General features: G+C 40.5%; 4 protein-coding genes across 6 annotated transcripts; 2 read left to right on the top strand and 2 right to left on the bottom strand.

Annotated features, from left to right (window-relative positions):
* Window positions 1-1,220: 1,220 nt before the first annotated feature.
* Window positions 1,221-2,118, bottom strand: LOC117573406 (uncharacterized). Its single transcript, XM_034256608.2, has 2 exons — window positions 2,009-2,118; window positions 1,221-1,941 (listed from the first exon to the last, which is right to left on the bottom strand). The coding sequence occupies exons 1-2, from the start codon at window positions 2,021-2,023 to the stop codon at window positions 1,276-1,278; spliced, it is 681 nt and encodes a 226-aa protein (XP_034112499.1). The 5' UTR covers window positions 2,024-2,118; the 3' UTR covers window positions 1,221-1,275.
* Window positions 2,119-3,331: 1,213 nt separating this feature from the next.
* LOC117575389 (uncharacterized) lies at window positions 3,332-3,823 on the top strand. Its single transcript, XM_034259564.2, has 2 exons — window positions 3,332-3,483; window positions 3,560-3,823. Exons 1-2 carry the CDS (start codon window positions 3,388-3,390, stop codon window positions 3,794-3,796), a joined length of 333 nt encoding a protein of 110 aa, XP_034115455.2. The 5' UTR covers window positions 3,332-3,387; the 3' UTR covers window positions 3,797-3,823.
* Window positions 3,824-3,889: 66 nt separating this feature from the next.
* LOC117573407 (serine protease snake) lies at window positions 3,890-6,208 on the top strand. 2 transcript variants are annotated; one of them, XM_034256609.2, is made up of 6 exons: window positions 3,890-4,121; window positions 4,188-4,416; window positions 4,483-4,598; window positions 4,725-4,834; window positions 4,890-5,054; window positions 5,643-6,208. In XM_034256609.2, exons 1-6 carry the CDS (start codon window positions 3,975-3,977, stop codon window positions 6,076-6,078), a joined length of 1,203 nt encoding a protein of 400 aa, XP_034112500.1. In that variant the 5' UTR covers window positions 3,890-3,974; the 3' UTR covers window positions 6,079-6,208. The 2 variants fall into 2 exon arrangements, with proteins under 2 accessions (XP_034112500.1, XP_051862287.1); XM_052006327.1 differs by having other exon boundaries at window positions 3,893-4,416; window positions 5,643-6,207.
* A 519-nt stretch (window positions 6,209-6,727) lies between these two features.
* LOC117576818 (gelsolin) lies at window positions 6,728-13,037 on the bottom strand. 2 transcript variants are annotated; one of them, XM_034261888.2, is made up of 8 exons: window positions 12,929-13,037; window positions 11,114-11,399; window positions 10,453-10,645; window positions 9,797-9,871; window positions 9,220-9,415; window positions 7,428-9,154; window positions 7,243-7,368; window positions 6,728-6,942 (listed from the first exon to the last, which is right to left on the bottom strand). In XM_034261888.2, exons 2-8 carry the CDS (start codon window positions 11,155-11,157, stop codon window positions 6,883-6,885), a joined length of 2,421 nt encoding a protein of 806 aa, XP_034117779.2. In that variant the 5' UTR covers window positions 11,158-11,399; window positions 12,929-13,037; the 3' UTR covers window positions 6,728-6,882. The 2 variants fall into 2 exon arrangements, with proteins under 2 accessions (XP_034117779.2, XP_034117780.2); XM_034261889.2 differs by lacking the exons at window positions 11,114-11,399; window positions 12,929-13,037 and adding an exon at window positions 10,938-11,107.
* Window positions 13,038-13,047: the final 10 nt, after the last annotated feature.

The following is a 13,047-nucleotide window of genomic DNA, read 5'->3' on the forward strand; positions in this document are numbered from 1 at the left end:
GCCATACATAAAATTATCAATATAAACCTATTGTCGCAGCAGCCACAGCAACAGCAGCTGTAACATCCAGCAGCAGCCGTTTTGGTTGCCAAATCACGGAACCATATTCGTAAATATACACATTACGGATGCATCGCATAGTCCGTTATATAACATGGCCCACCTACCAAAATGGCCAAAATATCGACTTGAAAATATTCAAATTTAAATTCGAATTCACATAAGAGCATAATAATTCAACGCCGAGTCGGTATAAATGCAAAATATTATTAGTTAATGCGCCATATCGATTGGATCAAAACGTAAAAGATGGGTAACATCTTCACACACACAAGGCCCAGTTTAAAAGAAAGTCATTTCTTATGCATATGCAGCTGCGATGAAATCGATATTAGAGCCAGCCAGCCAGCCAGCAAAACTCCAACGCTGATCGCCAAATTAGTAGCCCGTTGAGATGTGGGGATCAGATGCCGTGCGACGAACCTCAACCGGTTGCGTATTCCACCAATTCCACCAAAAAAACTGCATAAATTAATTTCACATCTATTTATCTGCGGTACAACAACCATCATCACATCAAAGGCCAACAAAATGATACAAAAAGCAACATGTAAACAAAGTGTTTGTTGCCAAAGAAAGCAGTTTATGGGTCCATCTGCGATGTCTATGTAGTATTGTGTCTGCTTTTTTACGAGTATGAGGGTTTTTGTTTTTTGCCTACAATTTTTATTTTAGTTTTACACAATTTGAGTGTCGTTAGCTTTCGAAATACATAACAAGAGCTAAGTCAGACCGTCATTGTCTGCCTTGAGCACCATTATGCTAATTATTCTAGTAGACAAAGTGTGGCAAGCTGCTCGGTAATTACAACAATTTTAATTTGCAGGTCGAATAACTTAGAAGTTGCTACAATTTCGCAAAGTCCTTAAACTTATTCGCAGAGAACGCTCCTTGGCAGAGTTTAATTTAATCGCTGAAGCGTAAAGAAACTGAACTGCATAAAATTACCTTTTTGTAATTATTTTACAGCCCACAATTCATCTACATTTGTAACTAAGCAAACCTGCTGCGAATATAAATAGTCAGCTTCTCACCCACAGCAATGCTACAGAAGCGTCTGAAATAGTTGGCACAGTTCGATAGTAGTAAAGATATTAAGCAAAAATTACATTGCATACTTTGTGGCGTCAGTATAAAATGTGGCAGTGAAGTATTTTTCATAAACTATTTTTATTATTTAAGTGTCTTATAACTAGTTTGGACAGATTCTTATATTTAAAACCTTCGGCTGGGTGGCAAGTACGCGCTAGTCGATGGTGCCTGTGCATCGCCAGTGACGCCAATGGCGCCTCCGCTGCTCTTAGAGGCAAAGTCAAGCACTGGAGCCGAGGAGTCGGCGTTGTGATTGCTTGAGCGACCGGGCAGTGAATCGTATTGAGCCTGAATTACACGCTGAGCATTCTCTGCATCGCTCTGGGTGCGATATTTGACAAAGTGCACCTCGGGCTTGTTGTTCGACTGCAATTTGATTTGATTCAACTTGTTGGTCAGTTCGCCAACATCGGCCTGCTTGTTGAGTACATAGATGGCAGTGCGATCATCGGAAGCGGATGAGGCTAACTGCAGGGCAGCCTGCTCCAGACCCGTGTTCTCAGGGCCCTTGATGAACAGCACACGCAGATTCTTTCGCAACGAATTCGCAATCTGTTCGTTGGCATGTCCATTGTCGAACTCCTGCTCTGGGGCGCTGTACGTAAAGAACTCCTTGTTGAACTCATTGGCAATAAGAATGGGCTCCGACAGCTGGGCAGAACCCTGCTGCACAAGGCCCTCATCCCCAACGGAGCCAGTTGTGCCTACGAGACCACCACGACCATCGCCAGCATGAGAAGTTGGTGTATAATCATACTGGGCCCTGGCAACGGCAAACAAGCAAATCATCTGAGGATGGTAAGAAGTTACGTATTCAGTTTGATATCCAGTTAAATAATGTTAGCAGACAACTTACCAGAAAAGCGCGCATTTTGTGCTTGGGTTTGAGTTTCCACACCGAAAGGCTAAAGGTATTGGTTGTGTATGCTGTGGAGCTGTTGAGCTTTCTGTGTCTGGCAATTGCAACGCCAGCTGATATTTATATGGATGCGATGCAAGTCGATGCAAGTTGCATCCCAGCAGAGATGCAAATGTGTCGCCAACAATTTCATTGTCTCTATGCGGCGATTGGGCAACTTCGATACCCCAATGTTCCAATTAAAATGCCAATCGGTTTTTAATTGGATCAAATAGTTTACACTTTCGTAAAGAAAGAAAGAAAAAAAATCCCAACGACTGCAACTCATTTTGTAAGGTGGAAAATGTGTAAATATATTCAAATTACGGCTTGCTGTCCAATTTGGTCACTAGATTTGTGGGTTTGTCCATTTGCGGCATCGGTTGACCATTTGTGTAAGATGTCAACTTATGTTCCCCTCGCGACTTTTCTGGTACCATCTAAGAAAACCCGCCGACAACTTTGATTATGATTTGCATTTTGGGAATTTTACACAACAGTTTCTACATACATCAAAATTTCGTTGACAACTTGGATGTTGCGTAGTCTTTTAGTAATTTTCTATAATAAAATTTAAAATTTGTTTACTTAATAAATATATTTCTAAAAATGAAAAAGAAATTAATAGGAAGAAATTCGATATGAATTTCAACTACGAATAATTTTTGCAGCTGCCTTAAAGTATGCAATACTTTTTGTTAAAAACTTATTGAGGGCAACAGAATTCTTAACAGTCTAGAATTTGTTCGTTAATATTGTTAAGTGTACTTTTTAATAGTTAAGAGTACACAAGAACTCTATCAAGATGCCTATACAAAAAGTCTTTACTTGTGGAAACATAAAAAAGTTGAACAATTGCGATTTGATTAGAGTAATTTCAGTACAAATTTTAAGATCCAAAGATACATTGACACGAATGAAAGTGTCTGAGAGACAAGTTTAACACTTCAAACTAAAATAAGCCAGCGTGTCTGATCAATCTTTAGCTAGCCCAGATTCTAAACTAATTTACATATCAAAACCAGTTTCGACATTTTCGCTTTCACATAAACAGCAGCCACAATTGAATTCTCCTAAATGCTGGATCAAGTTACGCCAATTTGTTTTTTATCATATCAAATATCTGCCGGCTCTTTAACAAACAAGTGAGCATAAATTATAATTGATAATTAAATATATAATGAGCCAAATTTGCGTTGATTATCGGAAAAATCAGTGCTTGCTTGATTTTTGGCCAGTCGGATTGGTCGATAAAGTTAAAGATGAGTCTAAAAACTAGTTTCATTTCCAGTTGTTCAAGTTCAACGTCGCAAATTATAATTTTGATTATTATCACAATGATAACTTTTATTAGGTCCACCGATTTTTTGCCTATAAAAGCGGCAGCCACTTCGAGCGCGCGGTTTAGTTTTGACAATATGAAGACTATTTGCGTAAGTCGAAAAAATTTCCGTCATACTCTCGAGAATGTATAAAGTAATGTAGGAAAATTTTCATTCTACTTTACAGTTGTTCCTGTTGTTCGCCCTGCTGGCTGTGGTCTACGCCGCCCCAGCTCCTGCTCCTGCTCCTGGCCGCAACGATCCTCAGGTGTCGATTCTGAGGTACAACAATGACCAAGATCTGGAGGCGCTGCAGCGGGCAATAATTGCACAATACGAGTCGAAATACAGCGGACCTACCGTCATCCATACCCCGCGTGTGGCCAATGCTGTTAATCCCCTTGCCGCCAACTTTAACGTTTAATTGCTGTATGACAATAAATTATAAAATTTTTGTGAATTTTTGTTGTGACAACTCGATGGTGATAAGGTGATTCAGTTGAGCTTGTTTCGAATTCGCTTATTTGAGTGCTGCTTTAGTCTTGTTTCAACATTCGTCGCGTTCGCAAGATCCCCCAAAAAAAAATCCGAGCTCAGAAAAAATGCGCGATATTTTGTTATTGCTGCTATCGCTTGCTTTGTGCTGCTACCTCACACAGGCACAACGACCAGATCGTGCGCCTCCGCCACCGCCACCGCCTCCAAGGGAACATAATCATCATCGTGCGCCACCGCCACCACCACAGAGAGTACATCATCATCATTCTCATCATCGGCCTACACGGCAAGATTTTGATGCGATTCAATTTCCCCAGGAACAGGATATTGTGTTTCCCGACCCAAGGCAAGCAGATGAGGAGAGAAGGGAATTCATTTTGTACAAGATACAAGACTTTTTATTTGAAAATATGGAGAATTTACCACGCCCCAGACCACCCCCACCAATGGGACCCCATAGACCTGGCCAACCCTTTCCCCCGCCTCCGAATAGTCGGCGACACAAGAAACGCAAGACGAGAACTCGACGTCGTCTGTGCGAACGGAGTGAGTATGAATGCAAATGCGAAGAGTGAGTGTTGTGTGTATTCATGAATTTATTTCCATCTAAAGAGTATTCGGAGTACATTGAACGCATATTTCCCAATGATACGGCAATTGCTGAAGACGCCAACGATGAAGATTTCGATGGACGCATACTCGCCAAGCCTGGCGAATACCCACATATGGTAATCGACTTTGCTCTTGCCCTTGTGCTGATAAAGCCAACAATATTGTTTTGTTTTGGTTTTTTTTTATGCGTGTTTACACAAAGAAAAAACAAAATGTTGAACCCAGTTCATTTAATTTCGTAGGCAGCGCTTGGCTTTCAGCAAGACTCCGAGAAAATTCAATACAAATGCGGAGGCAGTTTGATAAGTGAGAACTTTGTATTGAGCGCAGCTCATTGCACCGATGAGCAAGGGTGAGTTTTTCCACATTTTTGGGGATATTCAACTCTCTGATTCAATATTTTGTAGTGTGTCGCCAAAATGGGTACGCATTGGCGGACTAAATCTGCTGGTCGATGAGACGAGTGGAACATCCCAAATTATTGGCATTCAAACCATTCACAATTATCCCAGCTACAAAGACACCTCCTACTATCATGATATTGCACTACTCAAATTGGAGCGTAAAGTGAAGTGAGTAATATTAATCATCATCATCGTCATCATTTGACTAAACTTTACTTTACAAGTTGAATCTCCTCGGTTGAAACTTTTTAATGTGTAATGCACTTCCATACGGGGTGATTGTTCTTTCGCAGATAATATGAATATAATTATGAATGAATTTAATGTTTGCGAGAGTTCAAATGGGGTAATAGATTCGGGTTTATACTAGATTATTTTCGTCATGACTTGCGCTTATTTTATGGGCATCCGGCAATCTAAAAATATTTCCAGATTATACTATTTTTTCGAAAATAAAAGAGTATTCTTAAGTTCTTAAGTATACTTTCAAAATTCGTTTGAAATAAAGGTGCGGTCTTGTATAAACTAAACGTTTAATAAATTAAGCAAATCCATAAAAAAAGTCCCGCTGTAAGTCGATTCGTGTTATGCGCATCTTTCGCTGTCTGTTTTGAACAAAAACAAAATGTCAGGTTAAAACCCGGTTATACATTTTGGGTCAACATTTCGCATACTCGTATAAGTACGTTATTTAAATGTACGACACAATATTGTATGTATTATAATGACAAGCGAATTGATACCATCATATTTCAGGCTTACGGAGTTTGTGCGTCCGATAAGACTTTGGGTAACCGAAGAAATACCCACATCAATTGCCTTTGCCATGGGCTACGGTTCGACCAGCTTGACCAAATCGATGACGAATCGCTTGACTCATCTCAATCTGACCATTGTGCCCAACGATGAGTGCAACAGGGATTTGCCCGCCTTTGCAGAGACACCTGACGGCATCATTGCCAGTCAGATTTGTGCCCAGGACTTTATCTTAAGTCGCGACACCTGTCAAGGCGACTCGGGTGGTCCACTTCAATTGAATTTACCCGGAAGACGACGTCGCCATATACATTACCATCTGATCGGGATCACCTCCTATGGTGTCTTCTGTCGCAGCAGCTTCCCAAGTGTGTATACGCGTGTCTTCACCTACTTGGATTGGATCGAGCAAATGACGTGGGGTACGTCGGGTTAATACTTTTAAACTACTCATGTCTGAAGAATAAAAATACATCAAATTCTGATACCAAATCTAGAAACATAAGAAACTTAACTTAATCATTTGATTGCAAATAAAGGTTTAAGCAAAAATATAACCGTTGAATGAAGGTTATCTTGGATGGATCGATAGAAGCTAATTTCTTGAGTTTGTTTTGAAATTGTAGAGTTAAATTGTATTAAACAAATAATGACTCCTCTATAGATTAGCTTCAATGCTTCAACCTCTTAAGATATTTCGAGCACCAATCTTACTTTGTAGATGTATTAAGTAATTAAACTATCACAAGCAATATAGTACCATAACAACACATTACAAGGAAACTCATTGAGGTCTCAGACTCACCAAGAGGCCGTAAGCGAAAACCAATCAAATACAAAATTAAGTAATATACAGAGAATATATGTACTATATGTTACTTAGGTAATCTAGAGAAATAAAACTGTGTATTGAAAATAATTACAAGTAGACATTTATTTTATATTTAATAGGAATATCAACATTGTATGAAGCTCAAATAATTTGAGAATTTTAAATAATAGAATGACATCTTCTCGAAAATCTAATATGTGTTGCAATTTGAACACAACTTGCATTTAAACATATAGTAATTAAACAAATAGAATTGTTATTATCAAATTCCATAAAAAACATTTTCATTTAATATACAATTAGATTACATTTATATTGTTTAAGAGTTGTTATTTTTGTATGTAAGGCAAAAACGAACATAGATTTTTGGTCAATTTTGCTGAGTATTCTAGCATCGTGTGCAGGAGCTTAGACCTCATTGTTGGCATCCAAAACTTGCTGTCTGAGTTCCTCGTAAGAAGGCTGATTCTGTGAAGAGAGTAGAAGCAGTTAATGATAGGTCTATAAAGAGTGTAATAACAACAATTTATATAAAATGCAACGATTTGTGTTAATGTTTTTTTTAGCGCTTCAATACTCACGTAGAGCTTTGTCAGCTGTCATCTGGTTTTAATTGTGTTTTGTGAATTAATTAAGTTCAATTATGAGCAGGCAACGTAATGAATTGATTTGATCAAGGCGACAAACTCAATGATAAATTGTTAATTATGTTAGTTATGGAGTTAACATGCAGTTGAGTGTGCTTCAAACGGCTGTCGATTTACTAACCTTCCATAACTCCTCCTCCCAGCTGGGGAACATGCGCTTGAACGAACGCGGCTCCAAGCCCTGAGAGATGCGCACAATGGTCACGGTGTCCATGGTGCGCTCGGTGGGCTCCACATCGATGTAACGCTGTAAGAGATAATGGAAGTAAGTAAGGAATTTCTTGTGTATGTTTAGCAATGTCTTACCTCGACCATATCTAAGATCTTGGCGTTCTCCTCCTCGGTGGCGCCCGAGCCAACCCACACGTAGATCTCATCGCCAGCATCCAGCAGCATCACATCGTCAGTATCGAGATCTTCTTGTTGATATTGGGCCACCTCCTCGACCTTGACACGTCCACGGGGAGACAGGCGGCAGTGGAAGAGACGTGGCTCCAGCAATGGCGCTGAGCGATCCTCCAGACTGCGATCATACTGTCCCTCGCCGTTAAGTTCATCCCAGAACTCTTCTGGCTCGGCACCCTCCTCAATGATCTCGACTTCCGAATCGGGCCAATAGTGGGCAAAGCGTTCCTTGGCCGCATCCTTCTCAAACTGAGAGGCACCCAGACCATTCCAGATGAACACCTTGTGTGTCTTGGTGGAAGCCAAAGCAAAGGCGTCGCCCGAAGCCAACGATGCACTATCGGCTGGCACTTCACTGGCATGAATATCGCTCTCAACGGTGCCGCGAATGCGGTAGAGTTGTGCGCTGATTGGCAGAGCTGTGTACGAAGCCACCAACTTGCCCTTGAAGATCTTGTAGAAGTGGCGAGGTTCGTGTCCTTGATGGGTGATCACATAGGGAGCACTGTCTCCAGCATCTGCATGGCTCATAGCCTGCGACAAGCCTTCTCTTAAAGCTTGCGCCTTGGCTGCTAGGCCAGCCTTGGCACCCTGCCAGACATAAACAATGGTGCCAGTTTCACCGTTGTTGGCCTCAAAGTTGTAGGTCAGCACATAGGAGGCGAAGCCCAAGAGCGGCGTATTCTCAGCATAGGGTACGGTGTGAGTGGCCACCTCCTTGCTGTTAGGATCCTGCACGTATTGTGTGATCACCTTGATGGGGTTCTGTCCATGATCGGGCATGAAACCAATTGCACGACCGCCGCTCTTCTTCAGTTTCTGCACCGCCGAATCGATTTCATCCTCATCCAGAGATTCGTCGGAGCTAATACTCAAGGCGGAGCGAATGAGACGAGTGTGCGCCATGCCAGCATCGCGCCAGGTGGCGAAGTACTGCTTAAATGGTGCCGACTCGGCGCCCTCAACGATGCGATGTATTTGGGTCCAGGCGGGATATTTCTTAGTGCGCAAGAACTCTTGTGCCTTGGCCATGGCATCGGTCTTCTCCTTCTGTGTGGCGCCACGTCCCACCCAGACAAAGATGCCAGAGCCAGTGTCGAGAATGAAGCAATCGCGTGTATCGAGCATCGATTGGCTCAACGGTTTCTGGCCAATGGTGTCCACCTGCAGTTTACCGCTGGCATCCGACACCTTGTAGAGCGTCACGGCGGCGGCATCGGTGCGCTCAAAGGCGCCATCCTCATCGGCCGAAGACTCCTCGGGCACTTGATCGGGAGAGCCAGAGCCCAGCACATCGAAGAACTGCTGTTTGTCGGCCTCGGTGCTGAAGTCATCGATGATCTGCACACGAGCACGTCCATTGTGATCCTGATCTCTAATCTGGGTGGCGGCGCTGGTTGCCTTCAGCTTCTCAACGCGCTTGGCCTGAGCGCCCACATAGACGTAGATATCGTTGCCAGCATCCAGAATGAAGCAGTCGCCCTTGTTCATCGAGGACACCGAAAGATTCACCTGGCGCACACGCACATTGCGCTTGCCCTTGACCTGGAACAGACGCTTCTCGCCCTGAGCATTCGTCTCCACATGCTTGAAACCGGTGCCAACTCCACCCTGCTCATAGCGCACACCTAAGTCAAGGTTTAAATGTTAGCTCAAATGTATAGAAGATCTTAATCTTTTAAGATTGACTTACCATTCTTAAAGTAGCCAAGGAACAGCTGCGACTCATGATCCTGCACCTCGCGATGCTGCACTGGGCCACCGTTCAACAGATCATCCAATTGCACGGTGAGAATAGCAGCTGCGCCAGCCTCATCGGTGGAAGTCTCGGATCCCAGCCAGAAGTGAATATCCCAAGTAAGTTTTTTGTCTTTTTGGTTTTCAATGGTCTGAAGAAAATATTAATTTCGTATATTTCATATTAAAATATATGTATAATTAAAGAGAAATTAATGAATTCGAAGTTCCCAAGAACCTGTTTGAAATCAGCCAAATTATTTTCAGAAACATTTTTCAAATGATTAATTATGACACAACATATACAAGGTGATTTATATCACGCCTGAGGTTAGTTAATTATAACAGCAACAGTCACACAGGTCCAAATTATATAATTTCTAATTATTCATAACAAAATAATCTTTACATTTTGGTTTTTAAATAGGAATTAAAACCACAATGTTTAGATTAATTTCCTAATAAACATATAGAAATTCTAAAATTACATTTAATACTTTAAAGCTAACCGCAGTTTGAAAGCAATTACTTACATTTAGAATAATGAAAGAGTCACCAGTGAAGAATTTGCCATAATTGTTCTTGGGATATGGCACGGGTTCGAAGTTCTGGAAATATGAGAGAAATCATATGTTAAATATATGTCGAATTTGCATTGTTCTATAGGCTCTTTTTTTTAATAAGCGTATTCTATTTTGGTATTTCGGCGCCCTGTCAAAACATTTTTGTTAGCGAAATCGAAAGCGATTCCGTATAAACAGAAAGCTTTGTTGCTGCCACCAAGGAGCTAATAAATTTCGCTAATGTTTCTGAGTTAATTAACACGAGCGTTGAAAACGGCATGTGGCACTGTTTACAGTGGGCACTCGCTAAACAAACATCTGCTTTTTGTTTTCATGTTGCGTGAATTCAGCGAGTCGAAAGAAATACCAAGAAGACAAATGAAGTCTCCCTCACACTTCGAATATGTATTCATGTGTGTACTCATTTTAGATGGCGCTGGGTTTTGCATGCCAAATGGCACTCGCACTGCCTCTGGGCACCGCTGGATGAGCAACGCATTCGTGCGTGGGCGACGGACGAACTTTCCCCCAAAGAGATGTAAACATGCAGCAACTATTTTTATACTCCATGTTTCTTTCGAGAAATGGGGCAAGTATGAAACGTGAAATTTTGAACTAAAACTTACCTCGATGCGCCAGATCTCCAGGCCAGGAGTACGGCCGGCATTGGCAAATGCGGGATGCATGACGCGACGACCTGGCTGCTTGCTGTTACCACTCGACGGCTGTATCTGACCGGTTTGCACAGGAAATGCGGGGCGCGTATTAAAGGTGCCGGCTGAGCAAAGAGTTGCCGAAATGGAGATAAGCACCAGCAGTCTACAAAGTAAACACAAATAACGTAATAAAATCTGTATTTCCTCGATGTTGTGTGTTTGCCTAACGGGGCAGCGTACAAATAATATTTACAAGAGCAAAGCACATCGAATTGTCAAGTTGATATCCGTCGACAAATACACAAAACGACGCCTTGTACAGGCAAACAGCCGAAATAGCCTTCGTGTCATGAGTCATGACCATAAAAGGTCGTTAAAATAGAGAGCACAAAATGCGTAGAATTTACTTAACAGATGAATATACTATGCGACACAATAATTGTGCCTTAACTTACAATTATAATACGATGATTAATGGGTTTATTTGCTGAGCACACTGCGTATGAGTAACTCTTGTGGGAAAACTTTGTTTCACTCGATTTAAATAGTATAATTTGGTGTGAAATTGATCTTGTTTGCACTACTAATAGAGAGCGGCTACTTTAGCCAGTGAACTGTTCGCTTGCATTACCTGCAGATGACTGCCAGATGATTGGCGTCGCCTCGCGTTGCCATTTCGCGTCGTCGTCGGCGGCGCTAACGTCGCTGATGCGGGGTGCTGTGGTTGGGTTGCGGTGTGCGGTGGCTAGTGGCTGGATGTGAACGCACAGCGGCGCTTTTGTTTATTGTTGTGATGTTTGTAGTATATAACGAAATACTATATATAATAGCTCGTTGTTAATTGTTGCTTCTATATGGTGTTTGCCTTTTCTCGACTTTTTGTTTTTATCGTCTCCCAAAGAGAACGCAAATGACAGCTGCAAACGAGAAGAGAGAGAGAATCAACAAGTTATTAGAATTGTCACAGTGCTCGCGAATAGTTCTTGCCACCCTACTCATAATTGTAAACAAATGCTACACATGTAATATTTGTTTTTATGCGCTATGTATTAAGTTTTATGTTTTCGTAAATCATAAAATGTCACGCACACTTTTGTGCAAATTATTTTTTTGAAAGTAATTAGTTTTTGCGGAATGACGACACGATGTTGATGATGATGATATGGGTTGTCTTGTATGATATCACAATTAAAGAGATAGCAAACGCAGATAGTTATGTATGTATGTATATATGCCATATATGGCAAGCCCTAATTTTAAAAACAACTACTCGTATGTGGGTCATCAACATTACAATAAAAACTATATTTATGATCACGCAGCACAACAACATCAACGTTAATTTGCCATTTTCGTTCACTTTCTGTGCCATTTTCAAGTTCGACTTGTTATTTAGCGTGAAGTCGACTCGCCGATGCCTTTTGAATTTTAATTATCATCAACTACAACTACTAATAAATATTTTGTAGGCTACGCACAGAGCTGACAATCTGACAATACCTCGGCTAGATCATCCATCACCATTATTTTGAACTTCGAGAACAAAACAAACAAAAGGTTCTTCAAATTTCCTTATAACATAACGAGTTATTGATGAGTTTACTTTAAAGTTGCTAACTTTGAAATAAATACCACTAAAAATTACTCTGTTTGAATAACATGTCATTAAAAATGTACTAAAGATTCTGATTGCGAAACGATTTTGGAAAACTTTTATGTCTAAGAATGTGTCAGCATTAACCTTTTGCTACTCAATAATTATTTCATTTTATATTTTTCAATTTATAGTCCTCTAAAGATAGGATCTTAATTAAGTGCTATTCGGCAATTAAATTTGTTTTGCTATACTACAGTTTGTAGTCTACTTTATCTATATATTTTCTGAGAAAAATGAAACATTGTGCATAGAGAAAAAACATTTATGAATATACTAATGTTATTCCATTTTAATTGCATTAGCAATGCTTTTCTAGAAAATCAAAAATTGTGTTTATACAGATTGTAAGCATATATACTTAAGTAGTCTCTGTTGTATTTATTCTATTTACTGACTAACAACTAAACAAATATAATCCTGAAGGTTGTCACCCGAGATAAGCTTGACTCTAAACAATTGATAAGCTCAATCGGTACTTAATTCAATTAAATAGGCACATATGTACTTTATCGATCACTACCTACCTACATATATATTATAGTATAATTTTTATTGTCTTGTCTAACCCAATTTGGAAACGTTTTTTAAGGCTTGCATAACTTATCAGTTGGTTTATGAGTTTATAATGATATCGCACTTAATTGCCTTCAATAAGAACTGATTCAATTGTAAACACTGATCAAATCAACGCGATGACGTTCAAGAAAGCTACAGCAATAAAACAAAATATAAACAGCAAACACAAACATACACACACTATGTTATGTATGCAAATCAGTCACGACTTACGGTTTTGGATCTGATCAATCTGAACTGCTCGCTTCCAGGTTGGGAGAGTGACTGAGGTATGATCGAGACAACACAGTTTGTGACACTGAACGAAACTCGTCGATCGCCGTCGTCTTTAT

This window comes from Drosophila albomicans, chromosome 2R (genome assembly GCF_009650485.2).
Source record: "Drosophila albomicans strain 15112-1751.03 chromosome 2R, ASM965048v2, whole genome shotgun sequence".
NCBI lineage: Eukaryota > Metazoa > Arthropoda > Insecta > Diptera > Drosophilidae > Drosophila > Drosophila albomicans.